Raw genomic sequence first — 23,872 nt, forward strand, 5'->3', positions numbered from 1 at the left:
TTTCCATACACCCTTCTTATTAATGAACACCTTTTTTTTTATTTTCTGTCATACCACAATTAAAAAGTTTCATATGTTTCTTCTGCTACAAATTAATTAATTTATTGTAGAAAAGGAAGGGAACTTCCACTAAATTATCAAGTCAAGAACATGTGGGAGTGTTGAATGAAGCACTAGTTAAATAACTACGCCATTTAATGTAAACTACTGGCATATCAAAATATACTTAGAAATTATTTACAGCGTCTTGTAACATGTACATGGAATAACATAAATATACAGGTAATACTGGTAATGCCATTGTTCCTTTTGTCGAAAGCAAACTCAGACACGTTTAAAAAAAAATGTGCTAAGCAGACACAGTTGGACACTTCTTTATGGAGTATCCCCCAATCATTTACATAAAGGAACTGCAGACTCTTCAACACATGAAGAGACTCATAACTACCTTTATAACCACCTGCTACTGGAGAGGCATCTCAGATGGTTAACCCAACTTTTGGTCAAAGTAAGAGAAACAAACGGGCAGAGACAGCAGGTAACCAGAGGAAAGATACTTGAACGTTTGCTTGATTCAGGGCAGAGGATTAAGTCTGGTCTCCCACCTTCCAGGTGAGTGCCCCAGCTAATGAGTCCTCAGCTAATAGCAGAGCAACTTGTTCTTCTTCTTTTTTCATTAAAATCTCTGACGAACTGTGTTTAGTTCCTCATCAAGACGAACGCCAAGCCTGCTAAATTTTTCATGACACTGAATTCTTGTTCTCCTGCCAGCCCTAGTTATGTGTGAACATTTTAGGCTCCCTCAGGCATTTATTTTACTACAGAGTCCTGAAATACTTAAGTCTATTAAGACCTAAAACATACACGCAACAAGGAGGAATCTGCTAATTGTTCTCCCAGCCTACGTTTTAAAGAGGCAGTGCCTACACCAGTGAAGTCTGGGAATTATTCTCAGTGTTGTTGGTGAATAGATGGTACATTCGGCAACAAACCCATCACGCTGTGTCAGCTACCGCAGTGGGGTTCAGGTCCGCACCATGGCAGGAGCAGCACCGTCTGCAGCCTGGGAAGAACCAGCCAAACGGGGCTGAGACTGGGAGAATCAGCTAGACTGCGAGTGCACAGCTGGAGCGGAAGGTATAAAACTTTCCAGAAAAGCTGGATTTACTAAACATGCACACAATTACTATCCTGCACGCGCACTACCCCTGGGTTTGTGCCCAACTGAGTCCCTGCCTGCTCCCTTGCTGCCAGGAAAGGGGGCGGCTGGGAGCAGACCGTGACTAAAGAATAATTCACACTGCTTGGCCTTGGTTACCCTCCTCACCAAATGCCTTTCTGGAGCAGAAAGCGTGCTGACTGCAAGCTAGGCTGGCCTGCTGTGTGTTGAAGAAGGGTGAGCTTGAGAAAAGCAGGCAAAACACCAAAAGATTTCATCAGGACTTGAAAGGCAGCAGATGACTGACTGAATTAACCACTGAGGTGCAAACCTGGCACCTAGGCTATGAGCTGCACATCCCTGAACTACAGAAAGGAGCTGAAAGAACACTCATAATGAATTCCCCACACAAAATATCTGGGTTTAAAGTCACCCACTGAAATCGTTTTATGGTCATTCCCGGTTTATCTATGCATTCTGTAGCTGCTCACTCCAAACAAGGTCTGGAAACAGACCAAGCTTCGTTGTTTATCTTGAGGTCTCTTATTCTCTACAGGAACTCCAACAGCACTTCCACTCACAATGCCCCATTATTATTGTTATACTCATTTCTATCATATACTTAAAAAGGAAGCCCAAATGGCCAATTTGTGGCCAGAAAATACCATGCCTGATATCAAATCTGAAGTTCAACATTGTTGTCTTAAGGACACCAGGCAGGTGTGAAAAAGTACATGTGTGGATATACACAGTCTTATATTGGAGATGCTATGGACCAAGAAAGCGATGTGGACATCTAACCCAGCTGTCATGACCTGCTGGTACGCACAAGCCCACAGCTCATGCCTGTTCCTGGTATATCTTCAGAAAGCTCCCGAAGACCAGACCATCTTCTACATAATGCCTCTTATCATCCTTACCTAAACTCCTATCTTGCCTTTTTTTTTTTCCTTTAAAAAAGTAGTTTGTGTGTCTTCTTCCACAGTTATTTTATGTTTGAAACAAACTTTCAAAATCCTCTTGTTAAACAGTTTCTCTCCTACAGTTTTCAAATTACTATTATGTAGATGTCAGCAATCCAGTCCTCAGGAGAACAATGCTCAAGGTCCCTGTAATGAACTGGATTTAGCATGGGTGTAATATGTCTATATAATCCTAGCAGGTGATCCTCACTGAAAGTATAACCTAAGAGAAAATGCCTCAAAGCTTTTTTGCCATTCAGACCTGTGAAGGATTTTTTTCAATACCAAATCTGACAGCTGGATCTTGCCCACATCCAAGCAAACTGGAGCACTGGTATCCAACTTGTTCCTTGCCCTGCTTCTGATGCTCCCAAGATCCTTTGCCAAAGAGATCTTTTTGAAGAGAAAACCCAGAAGATTTCTCTACAAACTATGAATATGGTGGGGAGGGATGTGGGGAAGCCTTCCTGAAGCCTGCAGTTCTGTAAAGTGCATGTATTTATCATTAAAAAACTGGAATCGGAACAGAACTTGGCAATTCTTTTACAATATATTTCCTTGTGTTGGTGAAGAATTATGAGGGTGCTTCAGTCTCCTCGTCTGTCCACAGTAATTGAAAAAAAATGAAAGAACAGAATGAAATCACTATCAAAACCCCTAGATGAGCAGTGCTCAGTACTATAGCTAAATTTCCATTTAATCTTCACCTGACAAACAGTTTAAGTTAACCGTACATCATGTTAGCTCCACGTTTCGTTTGTAATTCATTTTACCTCATTACCTGGTCATTTTTGCCCTGTTTTTCTCTGCCTCCGCTTTCCGACCTTCATCTTGACAAACTCTTACCGATACAGAAATTGTGGCTTCCTATAATTGGCAAAGTCCTTAAGCATAATTGGAAAAATGTTATAATTTCAGCTACAACAGGATTCTTTTCTCTTGCTTCCGATATGAGCACAATGGAGTATCAGACTGAGTAGCACGTCTGTGATGAATCATACCTCATGCCCCTGAATGCCCATGGCAGAAGAAAAACAGAATCAGTCATTTCGTCCCACTGAGGGCTGACAGGATGTGAAATACAGAGCAAAGTGAAGTTGGAGGATCAGAGCTTCCAGTTTTTACATCACGTGGGACCCTATAAAGGACCACAAAGCCCATTTCCTTAAGATAAAAACACAAGAACAGACAATCTTTTGCTCTGCCTCCACCCTGAGTGGGAAGGAGCTTTCTTCAGCTGAGCTCTGCAGTAAAATTGTGGCTACGCTTCTGCAGACACCTGAGGGCCCTTATTGCTTTTTGCTTTCAAGCAGCTGAAGGACCTGCTGTCAAGCATTTCACCCGCAACGTTCTTCTGCCTTGTGGGGTGGGAACCCCCCTTCAGGGAGTTAAGAGCTCAAAAAACTGATGGATTCAAAATTCAAACCCAGTGTGACTAAAACCCAGTTCTGAATCCCTAAAATCTGAATATATAATGCAAACATCTACATAGCTTTTTCCAAAGAAATTGTAGATCGTGACCCCAAACTTCTCCCTCAGTCATTTTTTTCAAACAGCTCGTAACTGTTCAGCTTTGAACGAGAGCTGTGTAATGAGGAATGCCAAAGGAATATTCCCCAAAATTGAAATATCACAAAAGCTTCACTCAGAAACCAAGCATGGCGCTGGTGCACATTTATTATCCACAAGCTAAAATTTGACTAATGTAATTTAAGATTGATAATTACTGATGGAGGCCATATGTGGTTTTATTAAAAGGAAACTGTCAAATTAAAAAAAAATGCTTCCATCTGACTTTTCCTAGAGTACCACGGTTTCAAATAACATCTCAGATTTACATAACTGAAATAACCACTCTGTATATTTTCAAGATTTTTAAAGTCTCATTCTCTGTAAATGAAATCTTGCCCTTTCTTCAGCAGTTTGCATTACTCACTCTTAACACCACTAAGGGAAATGAAAATATAAAAACATCGAACAAAACAAAACAGAACAGTATATTACTAAAACTTGCAAATAATAGCAGAAGCAAGAGTTGCATTTTTTTAAACCCAGTTTTTAACAACTGATCTGATTTTAATTTATGACTATTATTATGTTGGTGGGTACAAGGAACTATGTAGTGCTAGGCATTACAGAAGTGTGTAACAAAAACACCCCAGTCCTTTCTCTGTACGAAGTAACAAATGGCTGGCACAAGACAGCATTCATCTGAGAGTGAAAATTCAAAGGTAGAATAGCTGAATTACTGATGACAATGTGTCATCCCTCTCCCCAGTGCCTTGCTACTCGAGGTTTCCAATGTGGCTAATGTGCTGCCAACTTCTAATACCGGTTCCAGAAAAGCTCCAGGGAACGGCAATCTGCAAGCCTGATGTCTATATGCTAGTTAAGTTAATAGAAATGATAATAACCAATAGACTAAGTGGGCACATGTCTGAGAAGAGTCAAATTTCAGTTTTCATAAAGTGAACTCCCGTCTTACAAAATTAACCCAATTCTTTGAATAGCTCAAACAAACGTGAAACCAGTGATCCAGTCAACGCAGCCTACGCAGATTTCCAAAAGGCTTTTAACAAGTACTTCACAAAAGGCTTTTAAAGAAACCAAGCACCCATGGTGAAACAGAGGTCCCTGCATGGCAACATAACTGATTAAAAGACATAACCAGAAATTAGTGGTAAATGGTCAAGCCTGCATAGCTGAGGATGCCTACCAGTGGAGTACCACAGGGATCTGCACTGAGGCCTACCCTTCTTTCCATACCTAGAATTGACCTGGAAAGGTCGCTGAGCACTGAAGCAACCAAGTTTGCAGATGATACAAACTTATTCAGGGCAGTAAGGATGAGGGCAAGTGGTGAAGAATCACAGGACCTTATGAAATTGAGTGACTAGACAATAAAATGGTAAATTAAATTCAGTGTGGATAAGTGTAGAGTGATGCACATGGGAAAATATAACCTTAACTTCACATCTAGAGTGATGGGCTCTGAGCTGAACATTATCGCTCAGAGGCGAGACCTTGGGGTTACAATAAATAGTGCCATCAAAATGTCAGCTCAGTGCTCATCTGCCAAAAGAAAGCAGCCCAAATATTAGGTATTGCTAGGAACTGAACAGGAAACAAAACAGAACACCATTATGCCACTTTGTAATGCCACCCAGTCCATATACTGTCACTGCTTCCAGCACGAAGCATTTTAGGGGATGTGCTTCATCACTGAGTATTTTGTGTTACTTTTACAAAGGTAGGAGTGAAACAGAAAGAAGCTTAATGCAGAAGAGTGACCCAGAATTAGGGGGACAAAGACAGCAGTTTTAACACTGTCTGCATCTCAGTTTCTTAAGTTTTCTCTGAGATCATACCCAAAATTCATGGAAACAGTGCCTTCTAGATACTCACTGACAAACTATTCAAAAAAGAGGCTGACAAATTACACACAATCAATGAGCTCTATTAAAAAGTATTATTGTGTATTGAAAACTTAGCTATTGCTAAATTCACAAGTGTTACTAGTATTTGAATTAGCTGTGAAAAGACAAGTTTGAAGATTTGCCTTTACTCTAGCAGTATACAGCCAGCTAAAAATCACTTTGCCGTGCCATTTTGAAGCAACTAAAGCTTTTAAGCCTTAAGGGTAAGCACAAGTGCCTGCAAAAGGGTAAGTAGAAGCAAATGAACCTAAAAATCTTCGAAGCCTTGCCTTCCTCACTGCTCTCTTTTTTTTTTTTCATTTTCTTTTCTATCAGCTAGCCTGTTCAAGGTGCCGCTGGAATCAGACTCTTCAGTGTTTGAACAAGAAACAAATGTTTTTATCCATTGAGGTTCTGTAACAGGGAACAACTAAATTAAGCCTAGGCCTTCAGATTTCTAGCTAATCTCTACACATCTATACTAAAACATCTACTTCTTGCTTTTACGAGAAAGGATTTGCCTGTCTGCTAATGGACGGATACCACTCGTATCTTTGTCTAATTGCATGATCCATGATACTGTTCTGGTTTTCATTTGGATTGTTAAATATCAGACAGAGAATTTGTCTATCAATATTGGCTACACATAGTGTACTCTCTACTTACTTACTTGCATAAAATACTGTATTCACTTCACGTATGCACACACATGGGCAGAAGAGAAATACACTGTCACCACAATCTACGAATAGTCTATACAGTAGCTTTGCCTATCGTGTAATAAAGTAAATACAGAAAGGTAGAAAATATGTTGGAAGAAACTCAGAATTGTGATGAATAATTATTCTTTAATTTTAAACTCATAAACGTATCAAATATAAACATAAGTATTTTTCAACAAGAAATAAAACTATGTAGGGTATTTCATTAGTTTAAACTGTTAGATCTAAGAGTTGCTACAGGAAAGTGCGGATGGACTAATAACACATGCTCTAAAATAGACCAAGTCACAAATTATTTTTTGCCTTTGTTCTAGTGTTATATTTCATTAAAAATAACTTGAGTTATTTCAATTCAAATGTTATAGCATTTCATTATGCAATAACAATTTTTTTCCTATTCTTTTCCTGTAGCCATAATTCCCTACCATTGAACTGTAACTGAAATGTCTTTCTTTTTTGAAGGTACACTTTTCAATCAGTCCTGTCCAAGCATGTTTTTATGACAGGTCATGAAGGACACTCAGCAGGAAGTGTTCTGGGAAAATAAGTAGTCCCGACGAACAAAAAGCTCCTCTAGGGAATAAGCGGCATGATTTTAATTAAAGTAGAATGAACAAAGCAAAGTAAATACTAGCTGGTAGCCACACACTAAAATTTTCAGTCACTGCAAGTAAGTGGAAGTCAATCAAACTTCTCAGAGAAATGCCTTCAGTGTTCTTAAAGCAATGCAGTTGCTGAAGCTGTGACAGGCAGCAGACTGAACCCAAGGCAGGCACATCAACTCACTAACTAAAGCTCTGCATCCCTCCATCAGATGAGATGACTTAGCTTCAGCATGACTACAGTTACTCGCGTTAACCGGAGAAAACCAAACTAAAATCAGGCGACCAGCTCTCCCCTCTTTTTATTCTGCTGTTCACTACAAATTAAGTCATTATTTGTCTCCTGAAGTGAGAGAAGAAACATCAATTAATCACATGAACCCTTGGACCACTAGATAAATTGTTCTCTTGACCCCGTGTTGTTTTTAAAGAGCAGGGCTAAGTCACTGCAGCTACAGCAGCTGCCTTCGAGCACTGGCAGTAGCACTGGGCAGCTACAAATCACCGGTGCAGAGCAGGTGAACTGCGAAATGGTGGCCGGCCCCTTTAAAAGTCCTGACACACTCTGAAACTTTCATTCTGTCACGCAGTTAGGAAACGCTGAATAAATGAAGTTTTTCAGAAAGCCATTCTAACCGAGCTCCTCATTACAGACCTAATTACAAGCTATCTTTATAATGTACACCTGATGACATCATGTAAAGCACTTCGCTTTAAAGGTCAGCAGAACTAAAAGAACAATTTTGCTATTTATAGTAAAGGGTGAACTTTTCTTATTTGGCTGTTTAAGCAGACAGCCCTTGAGTTTAATGTAATTAGGGAGGGGATATTCAATTTACAGTATCCACAAGTAATGATAATTACACTGATGCAAAAAAAAGCTGTTGGTAAGCATAAGAAACCTTTGTAATTACATCCCGTTTCCAAAATGACTTGAGCACTGTGAACTCAAAGCATTTCAGCAAATGAAGGCCAAGGCACATAAAAGGAGAGATAAGGTGCTTTAAAAGCTGCACTGTTTAACATAATGAGCCGCCCGACCGGAGGGAGATCGCAAAACGTCTCCATAACTCACCCTGACAGCCCATGCTGTCTCCTTCCCACTCACAAACATCCATTAAGAAAAACATAAGCCAGCTCCCTTATTGCCTCCTTCCCATCCTTCGCCAGCATTGCCCAGCTCCCCTTGCACAGCGGACCCGGGAGCCAGCCCATGTAACTCCGCCAGCCTTCGGGAGCCCGTCTCAGGCTCCGGCTGCCGATCCTGTCACGTTCGGGAGAGCGCTGGTTCTGTGAGCAGGGAAACGTCGCCGTGTCCTCCCTGCCGCCGGCCCCGCGCACGCAGCAGATCAGCTAGGTCAGCAATCTGCCAGGACCAAGGCGAAAAATAAACAAATAACCATGTTCACAGCCGCTGCGGCGATCGCTCTCCGGAAAATTATTCAGGCATTATGAGGGAGATGGTATTAAACGCTGCCACTTGCAGCTTCACGGCTCTCTGCGTATTCACATCAGCCTGGGATGAGCACTTAAGGAGTATCATCGGAGCGCTTGCCCAGCTGAGCATCTTCCATTAAGTTTTTGTCTTAAAAGGAGATAGCAGGAACCTCTCTGACTGATAGTCAAAGGGCTTGTCATAATTCATTAATAACACAGCCTTGCTCAGGTTTCCTTCAATGAAATCAGGCAGGCGGCCTATGAAGAAAACGCTGAGTGAACAGCAGCTTCTCCAGAGACAACGCAATAAACTTGCCACTACTTGGCATTATTTGGTGAGACAAGGATGACCAACGCTATTCTACAAGACCTGTCACAGCCCCTTAAGGGTCCTAGCAAAGAAATCCACAAAACAGTAATTGCTCAGTAGGATGCGATTCACTGCTTGGAAGTGAAAACTTTACTTTTCAGCTGCAGAGATAAATGTACTGATCTGCTTTTGCTATGCCCAGGGCAAAGCTGGCAATCTACTCTGATTAACTGTTTACATCCAAAAGGAAAAAAGCTAGAAGAGGTGAGGTAAACTACAAAATCAGATTATTGCCAAAATTAACAGGACTATCACAACTCTTCCATCAGATTTTAAACTCATCTGAAGCTTCATTTCCTTCTAAGTAGGAAAAACAGAAAACACAATTGAAGTTATCTGTTAGGTAAGGAAATAAGCTCAGGCTAACTGTCAAGATAAAGTCATTAGGGTGGCATCAAAGTAGGGAGGGCAGAACATTTTTTTTTTTTTTAATTTTTTTTTTCTCGTGCACATCCATTCATACAGAGCTAAAATGTACCTGTTATGTTTAATTGAGTCTTACATACTTCCTCCTATGAGATCTGTTTATCATGAAGAAATATACTCTTATTGGCATTTGAGCCACAAGCATTTCACATACATTACACTGCTTCAAATGACAAAATAATCTAGTAATATAGTAAGTACCAGCCAGTTCAATGTACAGCATTTGTTACGATCCAAGGTTTGAACAGCCTTCAGCATTAAAACTAGTATTACAAATTCTATATTTACTATGACAGGGTTTCCAGGTTTGCATTCATTTTTTAAAAGATGCCTTATCATCATGTATCAGAAGCAGTCCAAATATATAAATTAATTTTGTACACTTAGAAAAAGCAACGAATGTACTGAGGTTGGCTATTATTGATTTTAGAACATCTGTGTCACAAAATCATCTTCTGCAATAAAGTAGGCTCAGGTAATTTGTAAACAGCATAATATTATTGCTTCCCTAAGCTCCTCTGTGTTTCACTTAGGCATGATCATTTATTTTGAATGTAGTATCTGTCTTTAAAACTATGGTCTATAAACATCATTAGAAACAGCACTATTAGCATGTCTAGAGATCACTGTATGCCAGCAGAATGCAACTGATTGAACAGAGATCAATAAAGGTATTTAATGACTTCATGAGAAAAATAAGTGACCCTCACACCCTTAATGGATTAATGTCACTTATGTGCAACACATTGCATAATGCTGACACAGAGCCACTCAAAGCAGTGTCACTTTTCATATGAGTGCCTTAAAGCCTTACCAAAGGGAAATTGTGTTTTAATGCTATTTCAGATGTCATTTTTTGAGAGGATTTTTACAATCCCATTTCATAAAGCAGAAAGCATGATCTGAATTGTTACAAGTAGCTTTTGTCATTGGCACATGTACTAGGTCACCCTCTGAAGCTAGCTGGTAAAACGAAATCCTGAATGCAGGAGGAGGATAACACTTTGAAACACTCAACTTGTTTACTGTTGGCTTTTGTCTCTGAATATACCTTTATCTGTATATCTGAATCTTTATTGAATTACCAACAGCATGCTTTGCTAGAGAAGGGAAACAACTCCTCACAGTCAGTCCTACAGCATGAGACAGACGGGATGCGCAGCTCCCTGATACACTACCTGAGAATCAAAATGGGAGGAGGGAGATAGCATAAATGAAAGACTACTACGCCATTAAATGAACGCTTGCCTCTCAGCCACTGAGACTATGACCAGATCTCTTAAGAATATGGGTATCTGTCTGTTCATCTTCAATATACTGCTTTTGTATCCCATTTTACATGTATTCACTGAAAACCAACTGTAGGTCACAGCAAACTGTTCTATGCTGTCATTCCTTTATTTTTATTTTAATAGACTAAATTCGGAAATACGCAGTATTTACCAGGTATCTCTTCAGTTACACGAAGACTCCTTTTTGGGAAAGAAGCAAGTCAAATTAAAGGTGTCAATATGCATTGTCTAAAGCAGATTTTGCCATCACCAGGCTGCATTTACAATTCCTTTGGAGTAAACTCAGATGTAACTAAGGGGAGCTGATGTTCGAGTTTCTTGTTCTATTTGCCATATTATCTACCATAATTTTATGCTCAACATGAAGAAAAATGAAAGAACTAAAAAAAAAAAAAAAAGTCTTTTTCACAAAGATAATTTGGTCCCAGCTTTCATATGCAGTTTTCACCTGAAGAAACAGGAAGAAACTGCATTCAGATAAAACAAGGAAGCAAATGCAAAAGCTTTTTCTGACTGACGAACATTTCCTTATTCTTCCCTAAAGGATATGAAAATTCCTCCAGTGAATGTAGCAACATAATTGGCTACAATTGACTCCATCCTTCAATTTTTAAGGCAATCTATAAAATACGGATTGTTTTGTCAACTGGGAGAAAATTTTGTGACACCACACTGTTTACCTCGTTACAGCAATCTCTGCTGCACTCGATATCATTTCTTACCCCTCAGACTACCTTACTTGTGCTGTAATCCTGGACATCTCTACATTTAATGCACTGCACACTAGTTAGCTATAATACCAAACATTTTGAGTGCTACCAAAAGGAATTACTTGAAGATCATTATAATAGGAGATAACAGTAGCAATGACACAGTAGCAGGTGAAGTACAGCCATCATATTCAGGCAAGCGAGCTCTGTTCCAATACATCAGTGTACTTCATGCTATCCTGTCCTTAGTCCATCTCACAACTTACTGCACATGAATCAGAGGGGATGAGGGACCAAAAAAATCAAAGGTTTAACTGCTTTGCTGCTGCATCTGCTGCTCTACTGCATTTGCAACATTTTAACACAAACTGATAACACTCTGGCTGTACAGACTGTTACCACATCATGGTAGTTTTGTAACAAACTCTTGGGTCACAACAATATGGCAACTTCTGAATGGGAATGACAGCATCTGGCTATTTCTATCAGCTGAATAAATGCAAACGTCTCACAAAGATATCAGCTTCAAATAGAGTCAGAATTTGGAATTGGCTTCTCTTTTTTTTCCCTGTGTCTTCCAACAATTATTTATACATCTCTCTTTATATGCTACAATGCTTCAATTGAAAACTAAGGTAAGTAGAAAGAAGATAAAACCTAAAAAAATCCAAGTACCGATAGCCACAAAACTGCTGCAAATGATTGATAGAAACACTGATGTAATCCTGGCCATAGCAACAGTTTAATTATGAGCATCTTGGCAGTGAGCCTGCTCTATGTGTTGATTTTCCCCAGCAGAGAATGCCATACAATCCATCTTTGTGTTATGCGCTACATGACTACATGGAGAGGCCAATCAAAGGGGAACAAGGAACAGAGAAGTTGTAGTAAATTACTGGGGTGATACAGGAGTGAGTACGTTGGCCATGAATAATTTCACTCCTGAGTATATGCAAGCCTGAGAAAAAGGAAGCGTAGAAAAAAATACCAGGAGGGTGTTACCCACAACAAAATAGTACTATAGTCCTTAATTACAGTGATTACAGCATACAACACGAATGCTCCTCTCTGGTGAATGGCATGAATTCCTGGTACCCATCTTAAAGTGCCCCATCACAAATTCTTGTTCCCAGGATCACAACTGTGCTGGCAGCAGCACTAATGGGATCAGAGAAGGACCCTGCTATCCTAGGCAAGAAGGTCTCCCACCAGGGACTCAGGGCTCATGGACCGTGGCTACATCAGACATTGTAAAGCAAAGCATGCCAACAGGAGCGGATCTGCTGTGTGGAGCAGCTGTTGCCGAGAACCCAATGGCCACGTGATTCGTATTTTAAGGGTTTTGCTTTGAGCTTGCTCCAGCGTGGTCCTGTGGGTAGGAGCACGTGCACAGCCCAGGACAGGAAGAGCACTTCTGGAGCATGTTTTCCAGCTCAGCACCGCCCTGCAGCAATCAGTGTGGGTGCTCTGACACCACTCCACCAGACAAATCAAAGCGTGGTAAGCCAGGAGATGTGCTGAAAGGCCACTCTCCTGACCCACACTAAAACACAAATACAGTAAACACATCATAGGGGAGGTATAACATCATCGGTGAGGTGCAGAGTTCAGGCCAGTAAACGAGAGGGCAAGGAACCAACAGCGGCAACTTTGTAATAAGGGTGTAAGGGGCAGGGACCTTAAGAGGAAGAGGCAGCAGTGCAGGCTTAGGAGGGTTTTAGTAAATGGTGAAATCTGGCTGTTACTGTTACTCAAGACGCTTGCAGGCAATTTGTAGATATAAACAAAAAAATATAATAGAATCGTATTTTATCACTAACCTTACTTCCCATTTCTCTGTTGGAAAGTGTTAAAAAACCCCAACCAAGTTATGATGCAATGAATGAACTCTATTTGACAAAATGAGCACAACAACATATTTCGGTCTACATGCAACTGCAATCTACAGTGTTTATTTACACACACAAAAAAACCCCCTTAAATTCCAGACGTATTTTTTGAAGCAACATCTAGGAGATTCTCTCTGAAATACTGAAGCAGTAGTTTAAGATTACACTACCTGCTCTTTACTTTAAGGAAACGTTCTGGTAATTTTTAAGTGCGTGAACAAAAGTTTTGTGAAATCCTGTTAGGCTATTACATATGGTAAGAAAACCATCAATCATTTCTGCAGCCTGGTGTCCACATTCACAACTTAACTCAATAAAGACTGTTTCAGTTTCTATTAAGGTATGAATATTTTATATATGTAACCACATAAATCAATGAGAATAGTCATATACGTGGATCATACCATGTATACGCTCCTTTGAAGAACGCGCTGAAAACAATTAAGAAATTTGAAATAATAGCACTCTAAAAATGAGCTTCCTAAAGTTTATAGAAATTACAAGAGCCATATTCAAATCAAACACAGTTTTGAACTTAAGAGTTAAACTTACGCCACACAACTGTTGTTCCACTCTACATTCTTTATTTGCAGATGTATGACTATTTCTATTTCCAAGACATTGTGGCAGCATCACAACATGAAAACAACTTTTTTTTTTTTTTTGAAAATACGAAATGTATGGGGCACACTCTACTTATTGTGCATTACCTGTGAGAAATTGCTTTTAAACACAAAGTGTTAGAATCTAGGAGACTCTACATTCTCTCGCTTCTTCTCACTAAAATTTACTTAAAACACTGAAAAACACTGGAGAAAGGGATTTTTTTTTTTTTTTTGGTGGGTACAAGGTAATGTTCAGTTCATTACATTATAAAGATCTATTAAATCATAGAACTAAAATTGGATTAATTATTTAAGCTTTGAAAGTCTAAGATACTCACCTGTGTTCATCCAGGTATGGTCATTTTTAGCTCTGAATTCAGGTCTCTCATTTCAGCTCGGAGTACTCAAGAAGTACTCTGGTTTTCTAAACAACAATGTGCTAAGAAATGTCCATACTTGACAAAAAGTCCTTTTGTGCATCATCTCATTTTTTTCAGCACCAAACGTTCTAGTTTGCCAACAACACAAAATTTATTGTTTGACCATCTCTTTACTGCAGAGATTCTCTCATAATAAATGCTACATCTTCTAAAATACCTATGTGACTGTACTGATCGAATGAATACCTGGATAAAACACCCAGCTGATTACATTGAATATTCAGTTAACTTATTTACCCTTCAACAGCTAGAGAATACAACGAAAGAGAAACCCACAGGAACTCCTCGTAAAGATACTTTGTCAAGACATTAATCACAGCTAGAGTAATATGAACAGTAACATCACTCCTCAGGAAGTTCACCTTGGTATTTCCACAAAAAGGTCATTTGCAAAATCTTGAGAAAAAAAGAAAAAACGACACATTGCCGTGTCATGCCAGGGTTTGTGGGAGTGAGGGAAAATGGGAGTCTGCTTTCAGGCACACAGAAATACGTAGCACATACAGTGCTTTTTATGCAGGTCTTTTAGTTGTACTTTTTATTTGTGAAAAATAACTTTTTAATTCAGGAGTGACTGTGCTTTGTAAAAAACATGCTTGGAAATGCCTAATGGCAGCTACGACACATAGGACATAGAAGCTTTGCAACTAACAAAATAATTCAGAAGTCCCAATGTGACTGCAAATTAAACAAATATATGTATATTAATGAACAAAGAACTGAATTAACAATTACAGAACACCTGAAAGATCTTAATGACTACTAAATCTGACATTAAAGTTTGTGGCCATTTAATCTTTTATTACTTTTGGTGCATTACTTTAGATCAAAGCACACAAATCTGGCTGAAAATATTTCTGCCCTAAGATCTGTATCATAACCCTTTTTCCCCTAATTGAAAACCTAAATAAAAAAAATCCCTGAGATGACTACATATCATATCTCAAAGAGAAGAGGATGATTTGCCATTTAAGAATTCTTAGCTATCGGAAAAGGCAGCAACAATCTTGCAGTTCAGAATAGTTATTTTAGCCAGTCTCACACTGGCCAGAGTTGGGAAGTTGAGATACAAGCCTTGAGGAGGACATTCATGCCCCTCACCTTTGCTCAAGTCGGACACACAACCGTCCAGTTATTAAACGCATATCTATGTAGAAAAAGTGGCTCAAAGCACAAGGGCAGTTTAGTGAGAAACAAGGTGCTCCTCCACACACAGAACTGCAGTGAAATTTGGTGGCATTTTCACCACAAAAATAAAAAGCCCTATGTGCTAGTAACTCCCAGTGCCTACGTTTTATTCATTGCTGTATTTAGAGTCCAATAGTCTCTTTCTCCAAAGTCTCAAGAGACCAAAGGGAGCGTGCAGAAGATGTTTCACTTTTTACTGAAGCAGTGGAGAAGACTTAAAGCTTGGGAGTGTCTCCTGAGCGACTATCACCCACCGTACGCTTCTGATTACTCTGCCTGGGTTGGTTTTGATTAAAAGGTTGAGAAATATCATAGCTCAAGAAAGCAGGAGACAGTTGTAGTAACTGATGGATGATGGATGAACACAGATTCAAAACTAACCTGCCAGACACCTCTCAAACCACGTTAATTAAGTCTGACAGTGAATATGGAGCTTCTTACTAGGAACGCACAATGAACACACCCAGCTATGGGCTTCACTTATTTCATCCTGTCACCACAAGTGACACTTTCCTGGGCAACTTTTGGTTTACTAGATTAATCCTTTAGAAAATAAGGACTTTGTAAGCAGCTGAAGGGACAGATTTATATTTCCAGATGACTGTTTCACAATTAAACACTGCTGTACGACAAAGCTGTTGCCTAATTTTAAAACTTGAAATACTAATATAGCATGTCCACTTATGAAATTTCTCAATGAAAAAAGCAGTTATTTTGGACCACAACTGTAAAGTAAGCTTGTCACAGTTATTTCCATGTACTTGAATTAAATATTAAAATGGAGGCGAATGTTCTCAATAGGCTATAGTTGTCTGAACTATCTCTGATCATTTCTACAGTACAGAAGACTGCAGCACAAACAGGAAAAAAAAGCTATTTCAGGGAGCCAGTGTATTTCTACAATTCGACCCAATGCCAAATGTGAAAAACAGTAGCTTGCATCTTGGGATCAGTTTAACTGCCTCACTGCAGCACTGAGCACAGGCTATTAAGCCTTGCTCCTGATTATCTTAGGCACTGCAGTGAGCTCACATGGATGCATTACTTTTGATTTGGGCAGTAGCTTGGGTACCTCTACACCAAATTCTTTGTGGATTAATTAAACACATATTTGGATCTACTCAGAGTAGCAGTATCTGGTGAAGAAGCACCAAAAAATACATGTTCCAAGATTCATAAATGAAACCAGATGATTTAAAGTAACAAACCTGCAATAAAACAGACAAATTAGTAAAATTAATTAAAAGAGAAATCAAAGCAGAATAACAGAATTATTTTGTTTACTGCAATTATTACATTAAATAAGCAAGTAATTTCTTATAAGAACTGATAACATTAGAGACTTGGACCTTGTTTAGGCACTAGCCCCTAAATGAGAGGGTATCATAAAGCTCTGAGTGAACTGAAATTGTGTTCCAGCTAACCAGTGAACAAGAAAGGATCAGCTCATCTCCATTCTCAAACAACTACTCAGATTGAGGGCCTCATGCCAATTATGGAAGCTTGCTAAAAATACGTCTGATTAGATAATAAGCTTTTCTTCCTCCTCTTGACAATCAGATATGGATAAAATAAGCCATTTCTGCTCTCTTCAAGACATTCCATCTTACTACATTTAAATTCAAATACAAATTTGAAACGCAAACCTCCTGTTTGAAAAATACACGTCTGGGATGTGTTCGGCAGAAAAGATATTTTATAGGCTACAAACTATTATATTGGGACTGTGCTCAGAAAAAAACCCTGAGTCTGGCTCTGCACATTCCTACACTACTTGACCATACAGTCAAATGGAGAAAATGCTAAAGGAAATACAGATAACCATTAAAAATACTAAAAGAAAACAAAAGTAAACAATATAGTACTTAGCAGCATGCTTGTTACTATTTCTGACTTTTAATTATGCTTCTGGAAGTTAGTATATTTGACAAGACTAACCATTGATTTTTTTGGCTCCATTAATATCAATGGAGTGTTGCGTTTTTTAAACCACACACTTATTTGCCAGATTCCTACCCACTTCAGAAAGCAATGGAAGCACAAGCCTTTTAGCAAGCCTGGCTTACCCTATGACCAGACAAGAATGCAAAGCTTGAAAAAAAACTCATTACTTTCTTTTTCTTCATCAGGCTACGAAGCCTGCCTGCTTCTGCTCATTCATCTCCCTTAGTCCACACATCCTTGGAAATGTGTGAGGGAATGGGGACTGTCTGGACAGGGCAGGTTAGGGAGCAGCTACCTGGGCAGTAGCTGGCACACACGGCAGGAAGGCTGGGACAAGCAGCTGGCAGCAGGGCTTGTCTGACTGCAACCCTCACTTGCCAACGACACAGAGTTCAGCACAATTCCCTGTTCATTCAGATCAGCACCAGGAGAGGAAACATGACCCTTTTTAATTATTAAAAGGAATCCTTTTCCTTCTTCTAACAGAAGCTGTGGCACTTCGACAGTGCTAAATGCAAAATCTGTAGGACCTTAAAGTGACAATAAGGCAGAGCATGTCACTGCCACCAACTACCGAGATCACTGCCAGTGACAGGAGAGAAACTAAGGTTTAGGGCTGCTTACCTAAGCCTTTGGGAGGATGGGAGGCTAAACAGTATACCTGAAGTCAGAAGTCACCTGCAGAAGAACCAGGAAAGTAACCCAGATCTGAATCCCGGCCCACTCCCAAACTCAGAATTAATGTCTTTTGTATTTTTCCATTTTTGCAAGAATGTAAAAATTATTATATAGTTAATCCTCATCAGAATGAGGAAATATTTATAAATTGGTAAACACCAAAGTCGATGCTAACAAGTATTAACAGTGTTAAACAAAACAATTTTACATGCACTGACTATTATGTGATAATTCCACATTTTATTTCTTAATTATGCGATATAAAAATCTTTATAGGCAGGCTACAATTATGACCAAGCATCTGTCAGGATCAGAGGTACGTGACAATGTTACTATTTACTGTCTGCAGTAATTTTTAATGCAACACTTCCCTAAAAGTACCATATGACATTTTGTTACTGTGTTTACGGTATTATGCACAACATGGTCTAGTGACACTACGAAAATACCGTAAATTCTGTTTCTATAATGACTGCATACGTATAACAGAAACAAAAAAAAAAAAAAGAAAGGAAGGGGAAGGGAATAAAATAAAGATGTAACTGTGAAAACTCAATTATATATTCCAACAGAATAAAAGCTCACAAACTTTATCACAAATTGATCAGGGAAATGAAATAACATCTCAAAGACCATTATATAACTTATACAACCACTGTATAAGAGCAACAGATAGCCATATTACATGAGGCATTCTCTAAACTCACTTGTACTTGAAAATTAGGGTATGTTCAGTCACCATTTCCCATACAGTAAGATAATTTTTTTCCAGTAATTACCTGAAAATATGGCAGCTGGGATTTGAGCAACTGAAATCATACATTTGTTGCCGAGAATTATCAGACCAGAAATTCAATGTATTGCTAAAAATCTCCCACACTCTCTTTGGATTGTAATACTGCAGTGGCTGGGGAGTTCTGACAAAACAGACCTATTATTAGCTAATTCCCAGAAAATACAATTTGGCAGATGAAAAGAGGACAAAGAGAGAAGGGGAAAAAGCCACAGAGGTTTGGTAAATATCTCGAGATTACTCTATAGCCGTTTTCCACCCGAGAAGCAGATATAGCTTCAAATATTTTGTGAAGCTAATACGGAAATGGTTGCTAAAATGCTCTTTCAAATAAAAACAACTTGACAAAGCAAGCTGTCATCCTCTCTAGGCAGCAGCTCCTCTCGACACCTCCAATAATCCTACAGCTCTTGTTCAATAGCCCTTCTCTCACCTTTGAGTAGGAAGCAAATTGTGAAGTTGAGCAGCACTGTTATGGGACACTACCTGCTGTGCTATCGGCAGACTTTAACAGATAATTAGACCTGCCTGCAGCCATCCAGCACCGTAAATGTTGCCGATGCACCAAGTCATGTCTTGCAACTGTGTTTCTGAGAAAGGGGCAGCTACGAGAGGTTTCCACAGTACTGTCCTCTCACCTTGTTCAGAGCATGTTTCAGTCACACTAGTTAAAATAACAACGGTCCCTAAGGTCTCGCTGACCCTGGTAATGCCACTCTTTTCTATGCCAGTGCAGCTGAATGCGTACTAGTAGCAACAGTGGGAGTGAAAATGTCTTTACGTAGAAGGAGACAAGTTTTTGTTTCATTACTCCATATGAATTGCACCAGCATCTAAAGCGCTGCATTTATTTGCTGCATCTAAAGCACAAACGCGTACAGAATCTATTGCCAAAGGTCAAGTTATGACTCTTACTTTTAATGAGTGTGAAGTTGCTCAGCCCTCTAGGGTAGGATTCCTTCAAAGGAGCCATTCAAGTCTGCTGTGCCCAGAACACAGGACCTAATTCGCTCCTAGCCGTAAGTTTAAGCACATTTTAAAGTCCTGTTAATTTAATTTCACCCACGTACCGCCAGATTAGAGAATTTAATGACTCAGGCACTACAATGGATCTAGAAAACAACTCTAGAAATAAATTTTCAGCATCGGTAAAGCTTCTGGTAAAATTCCTGTAAAATTTCTGTATTATGGCCACTGTCGACATTCATGATCCACGAGAGGGGAAAAAAAAGTGGAATCACACACAAATATTTCTGATAACAACTGCTGATGCTTGTTTTCTTTATTTTCTGGCCTCAACTTTTTCTTCTTCTTCAAAATAGCTGACAACTGAAACTGTCTTTCACAATTTCAGATATACAACTTTCTCTGCAGGTTTCTCTGACAAGGATTTTCCTCTATGCAACATATTTTGGCTTACTCAGAGAAATTGTCTCATCTACTCGCATTTTAGTGTGAATTTCTCAGACAAGCTACTCACTGAATTTTCCACACATAGCAGAGAATCAGTCACCAGAATAAAATAAACTCATTCAAATAGAAAGTGAAAAGAAAAAAGATGTCAAAAGATCAGTGTCATACATATGAAAAATGTCTTTTTTGAGTACAGAAATAGTCAGATTTTGGCCAAATCTGAGAAAACACAATGAAAATTAAATTCTAGTAGCAATGTTACAGAGGTTAGAAGTGTAGCAAATTACTTAATAGTAGCACTGCATCATGATAGTAGTTTGAAATACAAAGATATTAAATAAAAATATGATCAAAATTTTGTGCTTGTAGGTTAGCAGAAAGGCTCAATAGCAATATTGAGAAGTGAAATATGGTATTTCAAACATACAGGATAAAAAGTCAGAATGCTGGGAAAGACCTGTAGCAGGGAATGAATTCCAGTCCTGGGACAGAGTGTTATTGAAATACAAACGTTCACACCAACATACAGGACTGATCAGCCAGCAATCCTCCTGACAAAATCAAAGATACAGAAGCATTAAAGAACTTCATTAATTTTGAGTCTGCATTGAAAAAAGCTGTGGTTATATACTGAGCCCTGCATACATGTCCTCTAGCACAGTTTATAAGCTTTCTAAAACAAGGCTAGAAAAGACCACAAATATATATAAGAATAACTTAGGAAATGGAAAAGCCAGAACATCCAATACACAGTAACACAGGAAAAATGGAGCACAGCTTCGCACTGACCCTCAAAAGCTAAAGAATACAGAAAACATAACATTAATATTTCACCCTGTGGGGACAGGTTAAAGAAGAATCTTCAATACATATAGATGTTGCTGGAAGACAAATTTAGCTCCTTTTTGCAGCAAAGTTCCAAGATCTGTACTTTCACTTCTCCATTTGGGTCAGAAAGTACTCTTTGGGATGTACTGAAGCTTAGTACTTTTTGAATGCATAGTGACCCAGATGGCAGCAGAGCAACGCACTCACTGCCGACACAATCTAGGCTGCAATGACGCTCAACACCAAGAACAATGTGAAGAGTACAGGAACCTGCACGTAGTAGATGCACAAAACTGTACAAAACCAGATATTAATCTCCCATGATTGAAATCCTTTATTCAGAAAAGAAATGAGATCGCGAAGGGGAAATGCCTCATTATGTTAAGGTTTAAACCATATTAAGGATGTGGACTGGAAGGCTAACAACAACAAAAACACCCCAACAAAAACCCCAAACCCACACAAACAAAAAGTCAAACAAAAAAACCCCAAACCAACACACCAGAAACAAAACCTCCAGAATTCAGATACTGCTAAGAACAATGAATTATGAAAGCCAGCACATACTAAGGCAAACAGAATCTAAACAGCTCACACCCAGAATATTTTCCTGCAAGACTGCAAAATGCTTAAACTAAAAGCAGTTCTATTATGTCTGACTTGCTAAAAAAAGATTTGAGCTTCCCGTTGCAGCTTCACAAAGAGGCATAAAGACAAGTGGATGTGGTGATAAGGAACTGTGCCCCCTCTGAGAAATATGACAGCTGCAGGAAAAAAAAGAGCGCATACATAAATACTTAATGAGATGACCAAGTCTTATATGCCATAAGAAGTTTAGTGATTTGTGTTGATCCTTTGTTGCTTTTCAGTGATTGTAGGTCTCGAGACAAAATAGTCTTTATGTCTCTGATTAACTCTGAAAGGGGAAACAAAAGCTCCAAGAAGATACGCCTTAGGGCACTAGTGACTGAGGGAATGTCAAGAGCACAAAGTTCACTTGAATTGTTTTATAGCTCACTGTTCCAGCTATTTAACAAATACACGCACACAAAGTTCACATATTGCCAGGAGTGTGGAAGGGGGTGGAGGAAGATTCCACCACGGAGAAAGCACAAGGGACAGCAACAGAAGATGTAAATAATGTTTGGGGGAATCAACACCTTGTGTCTCAACAGCTACAGCACAGTGATGGGCTTCCAGTGAACTCTGCTATACTCTACAGAGTTCATGAACGCTGGTTTGCACAGAGACAAGAACAACAAGCTGGAAACACAAGAAGGACACCATGGAATTGTATAATATTATAGTAATAGAAGCCATAAAGAGAGCTAGAGAAGTTGGACCATGCACATTGTTAAACATGATTATAAAATGATGATGATCAGTCATGGTAACTGAAGTAAGGAAGAGGAGACGAAGAGCGACACTGTAACGAGCTCATGTGAGTAGCACACCGCTTCGCTGGACAGAGCGGCCATGCCCCTGTTTTGCTTTGAGAAGACATCAATTTGAAAACATCGCAGTCCCATTCGTCATCACAGATTTAAACCTTATTCACATTGATTTATTTCAAGGACTGTGACAGCAAAAGAGACCACAAAACTATACGCTTTGCTATAACTTACATAAGTCAATGCAAGACATTGTACAAACACCATCGTCTGATGTAACCATAAGCAAACTGATTAAAAAACATGTTATACTTAGAAGTCCCAAATAACGAAAGACTTAAATACTAACTAGTGTTTTTATGAAGAGACTTTCTTCACAAACACAGAATACAAAATGCTGACATTGCTTGCAATTTCACTTAGAAAGAGATGTCACTATGCAGTTGCTATATATAGGACGAGATGACTGTTTTAATCTTTAAAAAGGTTAGATTGTTAGAAAAACTCAAACAGCTCAAAAGCATGGACAACATTAGAAATACTAATATGTGGAAAATATATAGTCAATAACTGGAGTAAGACACAGTACCCAAAATATCACTTTTTCATATTTAGGCTTTGCAGAAAGCAGAAACACTTCAAGAAATTGTGAACTTTTACAGCATTGATATGACAGGTTAAGGTTAGTGGAACAAAATTATTTGGAAAACCCCACAGAACAGTAAATAGAATGTGCAGAAAAGCCAGAAGCATGGATGGGTTGGGTCACTTTCTGAGAAAAAGCAGAGGCTGGAGTGCCATACAAAACAGACATGCCTGCCAGCAGGCCAGGGAGATGGGTCAGGAACTTTTCCTCCTGTTGTAACAACACAAAAGGAAATGAGCTCAATCACAGTATTAGTGTTAATTTTATGGAGCAGATTGATTCATTTTACTTTGTAACAGGAGGGGGGAAGAAAAAAAGTTCTGCAAGCAAGGAATCCCAAGCAAGGAGACACAGAAGGACCAAACCTTCAAAGCCACATGCACATGGAAGTAGACGGAAGCATACCTGGGCTAGATAACAAAGTCAAATTAAGAAGGCTAAGACGCAGAAGTGAATGATCTACCTGCCTCTAAGCAGCAACTGTACCAGACACCCGCGCAGGAGGCTCCCCCCCATCTTTGCACGTTCAGGCACTCCTTCAGTAGTAGGAGAAATCCTAATGAAAGCCAAAGTCTCTGCTGCCCTTTCAAGGCCCAAATCCTACCTATCTATGATATTTCTTGCTGGGGTTGGTATACATATTTCTATTGTGTGTATATTTTGCATGAATGAACTGTGCAGTTCTGTGAAGGAGATCCTTAGTCATCAAAGGCCTTGCATATTAGGGACTGTAATAATCCTCACAAGTCGTTACAAATTTAATAATTTATCTTCCCAGAGCTGCTTCTGCTCAGCTAACGTTATAAAGAAATCAGAAAAAAATGGCTGGCCTCAAGTAATCTTATCTAAACAACAAATTTTCTTCCTGATCACTGCAACTGCAAGCAACCACAGCCCAACTTCTCTCCATCTGCCCTGGTGGACAGAGCATCCCCACCTCACCAAAGCAAGCCAGTTTGCA

At 39.2% G+C, this 23,872-nt stretch overlaps 1 protein-coding gene across 20 annotated transcripts in view; it reads right to left on the reverse strand.

The window, feature by feature from the left end:
- The window catches only part of TENM3 (teneurin transmembrane protein 3), a 472,906-nt gene that overhangs the window by 190,665 nt on the left and 258,369 nt on the right, over positions 1–23,872 (reverse strand). The window contains exon 1 of one of the 20 annotated variants that reach the window (XM_068403629.1): positions 7,937–7,967. The exons of the other annotated variants lie outside the window; for them this stretch is intronic. Within the exon in view, the coding sequence (XP_068259730.1) occupies positions 7,937–7,949 (13 nt within the window). The 5' untranslated portion in view covers positions 7,950–7,967. Of the gene's footprint in view, positions 1–7,936; positions 7,968–23,872 lie in introns of those variants that run through there. 20 annotated transcript variants of the gene reach the window in all.

The sequence above is a fragment of the Nyctibius grandis genome, chromosome 6, assembly GCF_013368605.1.
Source record: "Nyctibius grandis isolate bNycGra1 chromosome 6, bNycGra1.pri, whole genome shotgun sequence".
NCBI lineage: Eukaryota > Metazoa > Chordata > Aves > Nyctibiiformes > Nyctibiidae > Nyctibius > Nyctibius grandis.